Source organism: Mobula birostris, chromosome 23 (assembly GCF_030028105.1).
Source record: "Mobula birostris isolate sMobBir1 chromosome 23, sMobBir1.hap1, whole genome shotgun sequence".
Taxonomy (NCBI): domain Eukaryota; kingdom Metazoa; phylum Chordata; class Chondrichthyes; order Myliobatiformes; family Myliobatidae; genus Mobula; species Mobula birostris.
Genome location: NC_092392.1, coordinates 12,322,627 through 12,338,634, shown reverse-complemented (window position 1 = coordinate 12,338,634; position 16,008 = coordinate 12,322,627). Strand labels below are relative to the sequence as shown.

General features: G+C 44.6%; 1 protein-coding gene across 2 annotated transcripts in view; it reads right to left on the bottom strand.

Annotated features, from left to right (window-relative positions):
* Nucleotides 1–5,825: 5,825 nt before the first annotated feature.
* The window catches only part of LOC140186896 (lectin-like), a 93,532-nt gene continuing 83,349 nt past the window's right edge, over nt 5,826–16,008 (bottom strand). For both annotated transcript variants that reach the window (XM_072241642.1, XM_072241643.1), the window contains exons 2-6: nt 11,310–11,380; nt 10,843–10,988; nt 10,314–10,454; nt 8,997–9,108; nt 5,826–6,035 (exon numbers count right to left, since the gene is read on the bottom strand). In XM_072241642.1, coding sequence (XP_072097743.1) covers nt 5,959–6,035; nt 8,997–9,108; nt 10,314–10,454; nt 10,843–10,988; nt 11,310–11,364 — 531 coding nt within the window. In that variant the 5' untranslated portion in view covers nt 11,365–11,380 and the 3' untranslated portion in view covers nt 5,826–5,958. The remainder of the gene's footprint in view (nt 6,036–8,996; nt 9,109–10,313; nt 10,455–10,842; nt 10,989–11,309; nt 11,381–16,008) is intronic.

The following is a 16,008-nucleotide window of genomic DNA, read 5'->3' as shown; positions in this document are numbered from 1 at the left end:
TGCTTTGAAGCTGCTGGAGTTTCGGGAGCAAAATGCTGTTGCTTGGTTCGTACAAACAGAGGCCCAGTTTGCTGTGAGAGAAATCTCCGCGGATAACACCAAGTATTCCACGGCAGCGAGAGCGGTGAGTCTGCTTGAACACGATAAATACCGATCGCTGAAAACTCAGCTAGTACAGACTTCTGGTCTGTTGGAGTCTGAGCGCCAGACAGTTGCTTGCTTCCCCGGTCCCGGCGATGGTAAGCCTTCGTAGCTAATGGACCACATGCTGTCTCTCCTGGGAAATCACCACACTTGTTTTATTTTTAAAGAACTCTTCATGTAGCAAATGCCCGATTAAGTTCGTATAGCGTTTCGCTGATGCACCCGTGAAGGACTGTTGGGAGCTTGCTAACATGGCTGGTAGCCTCCACTCAGCCCGGCAGTGGTGCATCATTCCTCCTCCTTTCTCAACCTCAGTAAGCCAGTCAGCAATGCCCCCAGCATTGGCCGTGGCTGTGAAACAGAGGACGCCTGGCCTGTGCGCTTACCACGCTCGCTTTGGTAGGAATGCTGGGAAGTGCCGACCGCCTTGCAGCTTTGACAGTGCCAGCGCATCGGGACATCAGAGATATGTGAACACCATGTGTTTCAGCCCCCAGGGTAGTCTACTGTTCATTACAGACACCAGGCATCCCACCCTGCAAAAACTCATTTCAGGTAGGTAGCACCATCAATTTGCGGGAGACTTCCGGGAGAGGTGGGATGTCTGCAATAGAGTAGCTCCTTAGCAGCCAGCTGGCTAGTTTAAATAACGGTAGCTATGCTAATGAACGAATGACACCTGTTAATCTCACCTCAACATGTCTTTTACAGTCTTAACCCACCATGGGCAATAGAAAAGTCACTGTTGCAAACAGTGCAGCGAGCAACACTGTCATTATTTTTGACCCCTATTAGGCAGGGATACACTTTAGCATAGTCTGGGGTGACGTACGTTTTATATATTATTTTGGAACACTCTCCCATGACGCTCTCTTGCTCGCTCTCTCTCTTGTGGTCGTTCTTGCGCTCACTCTCTGGCGCGCTTGCTCTCTCAAAAGAAAAGGTGTCCAGGACATTGTATATAATTTGCGGGCATCAGGGATCCACTATTAATATGCTGGAGACTCCCGGAACCTCCGGGAGAGGTGGGATGTCTGAGACACCCTTTCAGGTTGATGTTTCCTGTTTGACACTGGTGCTCAAGTGAGTGTACTGCCAGCAATGCCTATTGATGAGAAGGCAAAGAGTGATGAAAGCATGCTGGAGGCCGCCAACAGCAACAGGATCCAGACTTATGGGACACGATGGGTGATGCTCTGCTCCAGTGGGTGATGTTAGGTATGGGACTTCTTCCTGACTAAAGTGGCTAGATCTCTACTCCAGGTTTCCTGTGTGCCCAAGGAATGTTAGTCAATCTTAAGAACTGTGGATGTCGAGGACTTTGGGTAGTTACTCTGTTCCCCCAGTAAGTTCCCAACAACAACTCTGTCAAATGCATGCACCACCTGTGAGTTTACTCGACTGCTGGGCGAATTCTCAGACCTCACCAAGCCCACATTCTCCACCACAGTCGTAAAACATGGGGGCAAGCACCACATTCCCACAACTGACCCATGTACACAGACTGGACCCGGAACAGCTAGCAACTGCAGACACTGAGTTTGCCAACGTGGAAAGACTCGGAATTGTATGCTGCTTGAATAACCTCTGGGATTCACCCCTCCATATGGTCCCTAACTCCGATGGTGGTTGCCTCCCATGTGGTGATTACTGTTGCCTCTACCCCTACTTGTTACCCAGTCCCATATATCCAAGGCTTTTCAGCATGTTTAGCCAGAAAGTTAATTTTTCCAAAGTCAGGGGCTACCATCAGTGCCTGTGTGTTTGGAGGACATTCTCAACACTGCTGTGGTAACCCCGTTTGGCCTTTTTGTGTTTCTGTGCATGCCATTTGGTCTGAAAAATGCAGCACAGACTTTCCAACAGCTGATGGATTCTGTATGAAAAGACTTAGATTTTCTTTTTGTTCACCTGGATGACATACTTGTTGCCAGTGAATCCAAATCTGAATATGTATCTCATCTCCGCACACTTTTCCAGTGCCTAAGCCAACATGGATTGGTTAATAACTCTGCTAAGTACCAGTTTGGGTTGTCAACCATTGGCAGACCACAGTACGTGTACTTGCAACACTGTGTGTCCGACAGAGTGATCAGCAGCACTGGGGCTCCACAGGGGACTGGCTTGTCTCCCTTTCTCTTCACCATTTACACCTCGGACTTCAACTACTGCACAGAGTCTTGTCATCTTCAGAAGTTTTCGGATGACTCTGCCATAGTTGGATGCATCAGCAAGGGAGATGATGCTGAGTACAGGGCTGCGGTAGGAAACTTTGTCACATGGTGCGAGCAGAATTATCTGCAGCTTAATGTGAAAAAGACTAAGGAGCTGGTGGTAGATCTGAGGAGAGCTAAGGTACCGGTGACCCCTGTTTCCATCCAGGGGGTCAATGTGGACATGGTGGAGGATTACAAATACCTGGGAATACAAATTGACAATAAACTGGACTGGTCAAAGAACACTGAGGCTGTCTACAAGAAGGGTCAGAGCTGTCTCTATTTCCTGAGGAGACTGAGGTCCTTTAACATCTGCTGGACAATGCTGAGGATGTTCTACGAGTCTGTGGTGGCCAGTGCTATCGTGTTTGCTGTTGTGTACTGGGGCAGCAGGCTGAGGGTAGCAGACACCAACAGAATCAACAAACTCATTCGTAAGGCCAGTGATGTTGTGGGGATGGAACTGGACTCTCTCACGGTGGTGTCTGAAAAGAGGATGCTGTCTAAGTTGCATGCCATCTTGGTCAATGTCTCCCATCCACTACATAATGTACTGGGTGGGCACAGGAGTACATTCAGCCAGAGACTCATTCCACCGAGATGCAGCACAGAGCGTCATAGGAAGTCATTCCTGCCTGTGGCCATCAAACTTTACAACTCCTCCCTTGGAGGGTCAGACACCCTGAGCCAATAGGCTGGTCCTGGACTTATTTCATAATTTACTGGTATAATTTACATAGTACTATTTATTTATGGTTCTATTACTATTTATTATTTATGGTGCAACTGTAACAAAAACCAATTTCCCCCGGGATCAATAAAGTATGACTATGACTATTTATGAAGAAGAAATTGTGGGCTATGGATAGATTGAGTGACTAGGCCAAGACCTGGCCAATAGAGTTTTCTGTGGGCAAGTATGAGTTATGCATTCTGGTAAGAGGAATTAGAAGTGGATTATTGTCTAAATGGAGTGAGATTGCAAATGAGTAATATTCAGAGGGATCGAGCTGTTTAGTGCATGAACCACAAAAAAGTTAATTGGAAGGTCCAATAAGTAGTTATGATGGCAAATGACATTTTGGTCTTTATTGTAAAGAAGTTGGAATTGTTGCAACAGGTGAGGTCACACCTGGAATACTACACACAGGGCACCTGAAAAATTTACAAAAGAGGACAGTCCTCTTAACGTATTCTCCCTAACGCAAATCAAAAATCTCCCTATTAGGGCAGAGATGATCCAAAGGGAAACCAGAAAAGACTCAGGTCTACATGGTCACACAAAATGGATGGAATGTGCAGCAGAAATTCCAGTCACCCCATTTTTACCAGCCCCGGGATGAATTTGCCTTATGAGAGTTGTTGTACCACCCAAGCTGAGAGCTAAGGTGTTGAAGGAGCTATATACCGGTCAAGGTAAAGGTAAGCATGTCGAGCAGGACCTGATAGGTTAAGCATGGTGGGAATAGTGTTCTGAGTTCCATTTATTTCAGTGCAAAGAGTATTGTAGCTAAAGTGGATGAGCTTAGAGTATGAATCAATATCTGGAGTTACTACATTGTAATAGGTTGCAAGTGATAGAGGGGACATATGAAAGGAAAGGGTGGCTCTTTATCAACTCCAGCTTGGCATTCAATACCTTCATCCCCTCATAACTAATCAATAACCTTCAGAACCTTAGCCTCAGTATCTCCTTGTGGGTTAGGATCCTCACTTGCAGTTTGAATTTGCAACATCTGCTCAATCTCCATCGGCACAGGTGCTCCACAGGGCTGTGTGCTTAGCCCCCTGCTCTACTTGCTTTCCACTTACGATTGTGTGGCTAAGCACAGCTCCAGTGCCATATCCAAGTTTGCTGTCGTAGGCTGAATCAAAGGTGGTGACGAATCAGTGTGTAGGAGGGAGACTGACAAACCGGCTGAGTGCTGCCAGAATACCAACCGCTGATTATTGACTTCAGGAGGAGGAAACCTGAGGTCCCAGGGCCAGTCCTCATTGGAGGATTAGAGCTGGAGAGGGTCAGCAACATTAAATTCCTCGGTGTTATCATTTCAGAGGATCTGTCCTGGGCCCAGCATGTGGTTGTAATTACAAAGAAAGCACAGCTGCACCTCTACTACCTTAGGAGCTTGTGAAGATTCGGCATGACATGTAAAACCTTGACAAAACTTCGATAGATGTGTTGTGGAAATTATTATGGCTGACTTGTCACATATGTTCCAGAAAGTTTCCTTAATCAATAAAGAGGTCCCAACTTGAGAGAGTACGATACTGAAACTTCTATTAGGGAATGAGACAAGGCAGGTGACAGAAATGCGTGTAGGGGAGCACTTTGAATCTAGTTATCAATATAATTATGGAGAAGGATAGGGCTGAGATTCTAAAGTGAAGAAAGGTTAATTTTGACGGTATCAGAAAGGATCTGGCAAGTGTGGATTGGAACAGGCTGTTTTCTGGTAAAAGTGTGCTGTATTTTTAAATTAAAAAGAAATGTTCAGTGTAGATATTGTGGGTCAGAGGACCTATTCCTGTGCTGTATTGTTCTGAGTTGCATGTTCTATGTGAATACTTTCTGCCACACCTTAGTCCATTGGCCCTGTTGCTAAAGGTCCTACTGTAATCTTAGTAACACACATCAAAGTTGCTGGTGAATGTAGCAGGCCAGGCAGCATCTCTAGGAAGAGGTACGGTCGACGTTTCGGGCCGAGACCCTTCGTCAGGACTAACTGAAGGAAGAGCTAGTAAGAGATTTGAAAGTCTGATGCAATAAAGAGATCCAGAGCAGGCAGAAGACCACAGCGGGGTGTCTATGAAGAGGAGGAGGGTGGAAGATGGGAGAAGGGGTCATCGGTGGGGGTGGAAGAGCCCTTGCCGAAGAAGTAGGCTCGGACATGGCAGAAGAAGAGTTCCACATCATGGTGAATGCGGAACTCGCAGAGGGGTGGGCGAAGGGGGACAAAGGTGAGGCCCTTACTGAGGTCAGAGCACTCTGCCTCCGACAGTTGAAGGTCGGAGGGGATGGTAAAGACCCAGCACGGATGAGAGCTGGGATCAGAGAAGAGGGGAGGGTTGCGGTGAGAGGAACTTACTAGCTCTTCCTTCAGTTAGTCCTGATGAAGGGTCTTGGCCCAAAACGTCGACTGTACCTCTTCCTAGAGATGCTGCCTGGCCTGTTGCGTTCACCAGCAACTTTGATGTGTGTTGCTTGAATTTCCAGCATCTGCAGAATTCCTCGTGTTTACGTAATCTTAATAAACCTTCTTCAGTGTCCACTGTTCCACTGAGTTTAGTGTTACCTACAATCCTACTAAGATACCTGAAATAATGGACCTAGCCAGTTTTGTACTTAATTGGCTTTCTCTTCCTGAAGCCCATGTGATATAACCTATGGTCAATTTCAGTCGAAACTACAATGGGACAGGAAAACTGCTAGAAACTGGACTCACACAGCAACAAACACACAACTCAGGATTTAGTTCTCTTTATTTTTAACTGAGAAACTAAGTGAGTACAGTCATCACAGACAGTGAGAGTGGTTACAAAGGAATCACAACACTGAACCCACCGCTGGAAAGGATGAGTGGATGGCTCTGTAGTATTAATTGAAGTTCTGTAAGTATGAGCAAACAAAACCAATTTTCATGTTACAGGGCGCATCGTTCCAAGTTCCATCACCTAAAAGTAAGGAAATCCACCTTTTAGCTATTAGTCCACGAGCAAAATGTTTCAAATTCTAGAAACCTGAAATAAGTGCTGGAAATACTGTTTGGGGAGAGAAATGGGCAGGTCATTAATGGAAACATTATCTCTATTTCTTTCTTTATAGATGCTGCCTACCTGTTTCCAGTAATTTCTGTTTAATCTAAATGTTTCCTCTTTCTCAGTCAATGTTGGTGAGCCGTGATCCATGAGCTTACCTTGTAAATAAAGGGAGTCACTTCCTGTTGTGCTCCATGTGCAGTCAGAGTGTGTGTTGCTGAAATCTGACATCTCACAGTGTTCACTGGGGGTTTGGACTGTTCCAGACTGAAGTGACTGGTCTCATCCTGGGCTGGAACTCTTTGTGAGGGCTGGACAACATGTCTGTCTCATCACAGATAAGCTGAGATCACCCCCCCCCCCCATTTCATGGACCTCACACTGTCTGTAATCTCTGGAACTGGAACTTTTGCACCAGCCCTTCACGGATAAAGCCCTCTCCACCATTGTGCACATCTACACAAAGCACTGTTGCAGGAAAGCAGCATCCATCATCAAGGACTCCCACCACCGAGGCCATGCTCACTTCTCACTGCTGTCATCAGGGAGCATCAGGACCTAGACAATCAGGTTCAGGAACAGTTATTACCCCTCAACCATCAGGTCTTGAACCAGAGGGGATAACTTGCCCCAACACCGAATTGTTCGCACAATGGACTCATTTTCAAGGACTCTTTATCTCATGTTCTCATTATTTATTAATCATTTATTTACTATTATTATTTTCATTTTTTTTGTATTTGCATAGTTTGTTGTCTTTTGGAATCTAGCTGAATGCCAAGTTGGTGCAGTCTTTCATTGATTCTATTACTTTTCTTAGATTTACTGAGTCTGCCCACAAGAAAGCAAACCTCAAGGTTATATATGGTGACATAAGACCATAAGACAAAGGAGCAGAAGTCGGCCATTCGGCCCATCGAGTCTGCTCCGCCATTTTATCATGAGCTGATCCATTCTCCCATTTAGTCCCACTCCCCCGCCTTCTCACCATAACCTTTGATGCCCTGGCTACTCAGGTACCTATCAATCCCTGCCTTAAATACACCCAATGACTTGGCCTCACTGCTGCCCGTGGCAACAAATTCCATAGATTCACCACCCTCTGACTAAAAAAATTTCTTCGCATTTCTGTTCTGAATGGGCGCCCTTCAATCCTTAAGTCATGCCCTCTCGTAGTAGACTCCCCCATCATGGGAAACAACTTTGCCACATCCACTCTGTCAATGCCTTTCAACATTCGAAATGTTTCTATGAGGTCTCCCCTCATTCTTCTAAACTCCAAGGAATACAGTCCAAGAGCAGACAAATGTTCCTCATATGTTAACCCTCTCATTCCCGGAATCATTCTAGTAAATCTTCTCTTCTCTGTACCCTTTTCATATATGTATATATATGTACTTTGATAATAAATTTAATTTGAACTTTTGAATTTAATTCCTAAACCTGTGGATTTTACACCAGTCCAATATCTGTAGCGTTACATTGTATGTTTGTGGAATTAGGGGGTTGCCCTGCATGTGAAATCGAGCACTCGGCCCACGGGATCTGTGCTTCTGTTGCTGCTCCACAGGAGCTGCCCCCCCATCATCCAAACCCGTCAATACATCCACTTGTTCCTCTCTTCAACTGCCCCTCCCTTAAATGCATCTGTGCTCTCTGACTCACTCATTTGTAGTCTTGTCCCAAGTCAAGGATATTTCCATCTGTCCTCTCTTTGATTTATTGGTGACTGTTTTACTGTCTGGTAAGGAAGGGCTACTGCACAGGACCGAAAGAAGTTGCAGAAGGCTGGAAGTCTAGTCAGCTCCTTCTTGGGCACTAGCCTGCAGGGTACTCAGGACATCTTCAGGGAGTGGTGTCTCAGAAAGGCACCCAGGGCATGCCCTTTTCTCACTGTTACCATCAGGTAGGAGATACAGAAGTCTGAAGGCACACACTCAGCGATTCAGGAACAGCTTCTTCCCCTCTGCCATCCGATTCCTAAATGGACATTGAAGCTTTGGACACTACCTCACTTTTTTTGATATACAGTATTTCTGTTTTTACATATTTTTAATAATCTATTCAATATATGTAATTTACTTATTTATTTTTGTTTTATTTTATTTATTATTATTATTTTTTTTTCTCTCTCTCTGCTATGTTATGTATTGCATTGAACTGCTGCTGCTAAGTTAACAAATTTCACGTCACATGCCGGTGATAATAAACCTGATTCCGATTCTGATTTATCACCAGTAAAACCTGGTAATATGAGGTAATATCCTCTTCACATCCACCCAATCAATCCTTCATAGTGATAATGGCTATTGGCGGTTCACCTCTCAATCTTCCCTCTTGTGGAGAACAAGCCTCGCTTCAGCCTGTTGGATCTTTCTTGCCTCTGTGTTTTGTGATCAGTTCACTGCCTCAATGCCTCTCAGTCCTTTATGTCACAGTGAAATGGAACAGTTCACAGTACAGTGGGCATGGACTATCCAAGGTTATACAGAGGCTGAAGAAATGTTTCTGTCTATCAATAATTCATTTTTATGGCTGGGTTCAGTTCTTTCGTTATGTACCTTCCGCTAATTGCAGGGTCACACCCCTTGTACACTCCCCCCACATGGTGACACTCGGCGTCTGTTCCCCTGATCCCTGCATTACATCTCATATGTCCTGTTCTAGCTTCCCATGCAGGGGTCAGGGGAACAGAGGACCGAGGGAGCGAATCAAGCCCGCCGAGACCTGTGCTGAGTCCTATTCTACTCAGCACAGAACTCAGTGGGGCTGGTCCACTCCCTCGGTCTAACAACAATCTCCTTGAGGTAACATCTTGTTCAATACTGTGTTGAAAATCAGTTTAGAAAAAAGTCCTCCCTTCATTTTAACACTTACGGAAATGATTAACGTTCACGCAGTCCTCCTCGTGGCCGTAATCATTAGGTTCACCCTTGCCCCAGTTTCGATAAGCGTAGTCAGTTCCATCAATCCACATGTAAGTCCCTTCCTGTGGGGTTTAAATCAGTGAATATTTCCGTGGGAATGCTGAGTCACTGAGCCGGAGAGAGACGGATTGGGCACTGAACAGCCAGGACAAACGGGGCAGTGAATGAGATTTTAAATGACGGACTGTCAGGGTGGGGGAAATCTCATGGAAGTAACAGAATCCTTGGAACAGAAGAAACCGGATCTGAGAGTAAAAGTCAGGCAGCAGAATGAAGAGAAAATCGGACAATACGGGATCAGATAGTCAATGGATACAAATACAAAATCTGATCTATCAAAGAAAGCCAGTAAAGCAATGCAGAAAGGAACTGTGTGTGCGGTGGCCAAGTGAGTCACTGGAATCCTCCTTCAAACTATGCAGTGTCGATAGGGTCAAAGTACTGTAGAAAAATGTGGTGCAGTCAAAATACAGGGACTGTGAATACAGGAGAGTCACCGATCAATCCAGCAGGCTCTTCGCGAGGAACCCTTTTCTCCAGACTGTCTAGGTTGTGACTCACAAGGGTGAGGGATCGATGAGACAGATCAGAATCTCACATTTAAGGGAAAGATGGAGAGGTTCATGATGGAGAAAGGAAAGACACACTGATCATGTCAGATGAAGGAGGGAGAGAGGAGGCTCATGTGGAGATAAACAGGGACATAAACATGTGGAATTTATTTGTTCACAGGACATGGTGACACTGGTCAGAGCAGCATTTATTATCCTTCCCTGATCATCCTCTGACCATTTCAGAGGGCAGGGAAGAGTCAACACATTGATGGATCTCTGGAGTCGCAGTGAGGCCAGACTGGGGAAGGATGGCAGATTCCTCATCCTGAAGAACAACAATGAGCTGGATGAGTTTTTGACAACAGTCTGGTGGTTTCATTGTCACCATTTCTGATGGTAATGGTTTACTCCAGATTTATTGTATTTTATTTACTTGGATCCAAATTCCCCATCTGCTGGGATGGGATTCAAACTTATATCCCTGGGTCATTAGGATACACCCAGTAGCTTAACCCCTACACTGCCACACCCCTGTTAGTCTGCAGGACGTCAGGTGTAATTCTGTCTGTGAACAATGACGCAACGCCAGAGATCCATCAATGTGTTGATGTAATCTGCCCTCTGAAATGGTCAGAGGAGATCAAGGAAGAACAAGAACTGGTCCAGCCAGGTTTGTAACATCCTACATTGTAACATGTCATCGTTAACTTTACCTTGCATATGTCATTCAGTCCAATCCAAGCCTTTGGTTTGTTGCTGTTCACAGCGTCAATCACCCTAGAAATGAATTTGTTGTGGGAGCTTGAGATCACGGATGCCAGATGTGCGTAATGTGGGAGGTGATTGCAAAACTCCTTTAAACAAAATAAACAATTTATCTGCTGCTGAGAATCAGTGTTGCACATTCTCCTACAAGTCCTTCAGAAAATTTTCGAACTGATGTTGGAAATTCAACAACTTTGTTCACATCAAACAAAATTCTTGTTCTTCAGACTCTTTGGTGTTAAAATCCACACAAAGTAAACTTCTGGATGTAGAATTTCCCTTAAAATCCCTAATATTTCATGCATTAAACTGACTGATAGAAATCAGAGCCCATGGCTGCAGTGAAACACACCCTGGAGCACAGGACCCATCATGAACAATTCAACTAGAGGCTGTGCTGTGAGTTCATGGGAATGAACCAGCAGAAACCAACATTCCACAGGACTCCCAGAGCAATCACTGATTCCAGGGACTTACCTCAGCATCCTGCCATGTCCTGCTGTTACAGAAATACCGGTAACAGGATTTTAAAGTAGGAAAATAAAACCAGTTTTTATCACAGGGATTATCGGGTTTCCCAAGGTCTTGTTGAGTCTCCTCCACTTCCGAGGAATTGTTCGTCCCTTTCAGTTAAAGAGAATTAGAATTAAAACCAACTACAATATCCAAAGTATGAGTTCCAAATAATGGCAGATTTTGCTATTTCATGGCACTGGACCAGGTCAGGGCTTGAGAAGATGAAGGAGCATTGGCTGTGGCTTCTCCAGTGTTTTATACAGGCCTTATGTGATATCCCGTAATCCTGGTTTTGTAAAAGAGGTACGGGAAAGGCTGATCTGCCTGACACTGGGAGTGTTCCATGTCCCACAGTCCCAACACAGTGTCTGTACATTCATTCTTCACAGCAATATATTTATAAAGCTCCTGGAATCAATGGACCTCACCTGTCACATCACTGACAAGCAGTGCGGTCACCACCAAAACCGACACCAGCATCATGTTTCTTCGCTCGAATCTGAAACACAAGTAAACAAAACATCATTAGTGTCAAGTTTCCCAATGAACGTGGGGATATCCTGTCGCCATTCCCACTTCTCTCTCTCCCACCTCTCTGTGTCGATTAGATTTCCAGTCCTGATGCACCCCTATATATAGGTGAAGATCTTAGGTCTTAGAAGTCTCTGGAACCAGTGAAATCAAACCCCATTAGCTGGACCAAATTACTGCTGACCAATCAATGACTGACAGATCAAAATAAGATGAACAGGAAACCACAGAAATGTCTTGTGAGCTCCAAGTGTGACTGTAGAATGTTGCTCTGTAACTGAACACTGAGAAATGGAGGCTGCAGAAAGTACTTATGATCGGATGATGTGTTTGTGATATCGGAGATCACTGAGAACAATTCTCTAAGATCATGCCCCTCGGGTTAGTGTTCCTGCTGCCTGTCAGAGAGCTCAGTAACTGGACAACACAGATCAATGTGCATTTATTACCTCCTCCCCTCAGCTGGGACACACACACTGAGGGAATTCAATTCATCATGTTGCCTCTGATCTGTTAGCCAATCATTTCCACATGTTGAGAAGTGTGTGAAGGTTCCAGATTTCCACCATAGTGGCCTCTTGTGGCCTCTGTAATTGTTGCCACTGGAAACAGTTTCCCTTTGCTCCATTAAATTCATTTAGTGAACGACACAAACAATACTGATGGGTTATCAAAGTCAAAGGTGTGTTTCGTGTCATATGCACAAAGAAATGTTTGCACAGATACAATTAAAAAATTACTTGCAGTAGAATCGCAGGCACGTAGCATCATCTAAGCGGCATTTACAAGGAAAACACAAACATCAGAATGGAAAAGAAATGCGATCTAAGTGACTTTGACTGTGGAATGATTGTTGATGCTAGATGGGATGGTTTGATTATCTCAGAAACCGCTGATCTCCTGGGATTTTCAGGGAAAACATCCCCCTCAAACCAATTCTCCTACCTTCCTGCCATAACCTTCGATGCTCTGACTTATCAAGAACCTGTCCACACTTAAATATACTGAATGATTTGGCTTCCATAGCCATCAGTGGCAATGAACTTCACAGATTCACTACCCTCTGGCTAAAGAAATTCCTCCTCATCACTGTCCTAGATGGACGCCCCTCTTTTCTGCATCTTTCTTGTTTTTCAAGAAGTGTCACTCTGATCTCATCTCTGTAATTCAGCTCTTGGCTCCATGTTTGGACCAAGACCGTGAAGTGGATCAGAGCCAGACAATCTTGGTGAAACCCACCAGAAATGTGGGTGAGAATAATATTTAAATGGAGGCAACACGTGACTGCCCTGGTCCTCTCCTTCTAATCTATCACTTTGTCGATGATGGAGAGGAGTCTGATTGACTAGCAATTTGCCGGTTTGAATTTGTTTTGCTGTAATTTGCAATGAAAATAATACTCTTGTTGGGATTTAATGTTCATAGTCTAAGCCAGCGGTTGATGTCCCACTCCTAATTTTTATTGAGAAAGCTGTGGCAAGCAGCTTTCCTGAGCTGCTGCAGTCCTTGATTCATAGATACACTGACAGTTTTAGGGAGGGACTTCGAGGATGTTGATTCAGTGATGTGACAGTGAAGGAAGGGCGATAGAGTTCCAGATCAGGATGGTGTCTGGCTTTGAGGGCAATTCCCAAGTATTAGTGTTCCCATGCTTTTGCTTTCCTTGTCCTTCTAACAGGAACTGGTCATGGGTTTATGAGCTGTTATCTAGGGAGTAATTGTGAGTTGTTGCACAGCATCCTGCAGATGGAACAAACTGTGTGACTGTGGCAGAGTAAGTGACAGGTTGTGGATGGGGTGTCTATCACATACAGTACTGTGTGAAAGTCTTAGGCATATTTATATAGCTAGGGTGCCTAAGACCTTTTGCACAGTACTGTAGTCACTTTAGGGACTGCACTGTCCTACTGCCACAAAAAAAAACAAATTTCATGACATGTGTGAGTGATGATAAATCTGATTCTGATATGGGTCACTATTGTGGACTTGAGAGTGGGAAGGGGGCAGGGAGAGGAGAATCATGGTTGGGAAAAGGGGAAGCGAGAGGGGAGGGAGTGGGAATCACCAGGGATACATTCTGTAATGCTGTAATGATCAATGAACAAGCTGTTAGGAACCAAATTGCTTTGCTTGCTCTCTGAGGGCTGGGGGGGGGGTGGGGGGGGCGGGGTTGTTGTCTGCACTAGTACCACCCCCCTCCTGCTGCACTCCATCCTCGCCATTCCCAACATCCTTTGTTCCCACCAGATTTCCAAACTTTCTCTCTGCCCCTCATTGATAAATACAGCACTGTGCAAAGGTATTCGGCACTCTAGCTATCTGTATGTGCCCAAGGCTTTTGCACAGAACTGTAGGTTGCTATTTCCTGCATAGTGTCTTGCATATGGCACTCATCCAAGCATCGGAATATGTTCTCTCACACTCTTCAGGGGAACTTTTCAGATGGAAGGACCTTGAAGCATTGGAGAGGAATGGAAGTTTGCAGACAGGCTGATTAGGAGGAAGGGTCAGGAAAGCCTCTTCATTGTAAAGGTGATGATGCAGGTTTGAAGGAGAGGGGAACTGGCCTGTGTTCGCCTATTGTTTTATCAGCACCTGAAGACCTAAGTATTCAGAATGGGGTCAAGAGGAAGGGATTAGCAAAGTCCTGGAGAGCTTGTACTGGGAAAAATACAACAAATGCGATACTCATTCAGATGGGAAATCCAACTGTTGCTGGAGATCTGAAATTAAATTGTTGGAAATACTACAGCTCACACAGCACTTGCAGTGGGAAACACAAGAGGGTATTGTCAGTACCTCCAGTTGAACTCTGTCTTTTTGTGCATTTGCCCCTAGCTGTCAGTCTGTGGTTTTGTATTGCCATGTGCTCCTGTCCCCGCTCCTGCTCTACTCCGGCCCCTGTATTACTGAGCTCTCTGTCTCTCACCTGTTTCTCATTATTACCTGTATTGCTGCCACCTGTGTCTCATTGTGCTCCACCTATCATCTGCCTCTCTGTTTATTGCTCATTGTATTTCAGTCCTGTGTTTTCACCTGTTTGTTGCCAGATTGTGCCAGTGAATTTTCCTGAGCCTTTCTAGTATTTGTATCTATACCCTGTCTGTCTGAATATCGACTCTGCCTGTTTCCCAATTCTGGTTTTTGGATTTCTCTGGATGTTTTGATCTCTGCCTGAACCTTGATGCCAACTTTGTTTGCACCTTGGGATTTGTTAACTCAATTAATATCACTGTTTGTACAGTACTGGGTCTGCAATTAGATCCCTGCTGCAATGTCTTGACAGGTCCATACGTTGGAAATGGGAAATCTTTGAGATAAGACAAGTTTGACATTGGAGAGAAAGTGGGGTGGAGGGCTGGATAGAGTAAGTGAGGCACAGGATGATGGAGGGGGTTGAAAGAGTGTTTTCAATATTGCTCAATAATCAATGGTACATCCGGAGGAGGGAATTTCCTACTTAAATCACCAACAGTTTATTAGAACTAAGAATAGTTCAGACCAGGAGCATGTGGAAAGGGTTTCAGTTGGTGAATGGTTGATTGGGTAGTAGCTGAGCAAGTTTAGTAGAACTGAGGCTGATCTCAGATTGTTGAGGAATGATTTGCATAACATTTTATTATGTAATTCACTTCCTTCTGTGGGTAGTTCTTAGTCTTCCCCTGTATCACCCAGAGAGTGATAAATTTGATATGGTGATGTGAGATTATTGATAAACTGGAAGTTACTGACAAAACATTGTAAAAATGAGTCTATGCATTCTGAATATTGACAGTTATCTGAAGTGGAACATTCAAAATATTTTGGGTTCCCTGCTCAAGAAATTTCTTCTTCCTTAAATCCTAAAATGTTGATAGCCCCTTGTTGTAGACTCTCCAGACTGAGGAAACTGCCTCTCAATATCCTCTCCACAGTCCCCCAGAATTCTGTAACTCTGAACGAGATCACCTGTAGTTTTGTTTCCAATTTCCAGTAAATTTAGTTCTAGTTTTCTCAACCTCTTTTCAATGAGAAACATTCTTCATTCCAAGAATCCATCAGGTAAATTGGTGCTGCACTGTCTCCAAGGATGGTATTTCCTGTCTTAGGTAAAGAGATTAAAACCACCCCCTGAACTCGCAACGAGGGTTCATGAAATACTGTGGAATAATCAAAGGGAATGCATTGGTTTTGTTCTCCAGAGCCCTGAAAATAACAATCTGCCTTGTGGCTTCACATTTGTTTGTTCCACAATCAAATTAACTTTCTATATTTGGTGAACCAACATACCTGGACCCTGCCATGCTCCAATATTTAGTAGCTTCTCTCCACAAAAAAATGTTGAGGGGGGCAGATGAATGTGGTATAGAACTGTTTTCAATCAGGGGACTGGAGCATATTCAGGGATTCATCTTTGGACGTGAATGAATATGTTACTGTCATCATCGACATCATCAAGATCTGTGTGGATAAGTATGGTCACAAAAGTAGTTCAGCTCTCCCCAAACCAGTCGCTCTGGTTTGTAGCATCCTGCAGAGGGCCCAGATCTGTGGTGTCCAGGACTGGCGATGCAAAGGGCTACTAGAAATCCAGGTACTGTATTAGTTCTGGAAGGC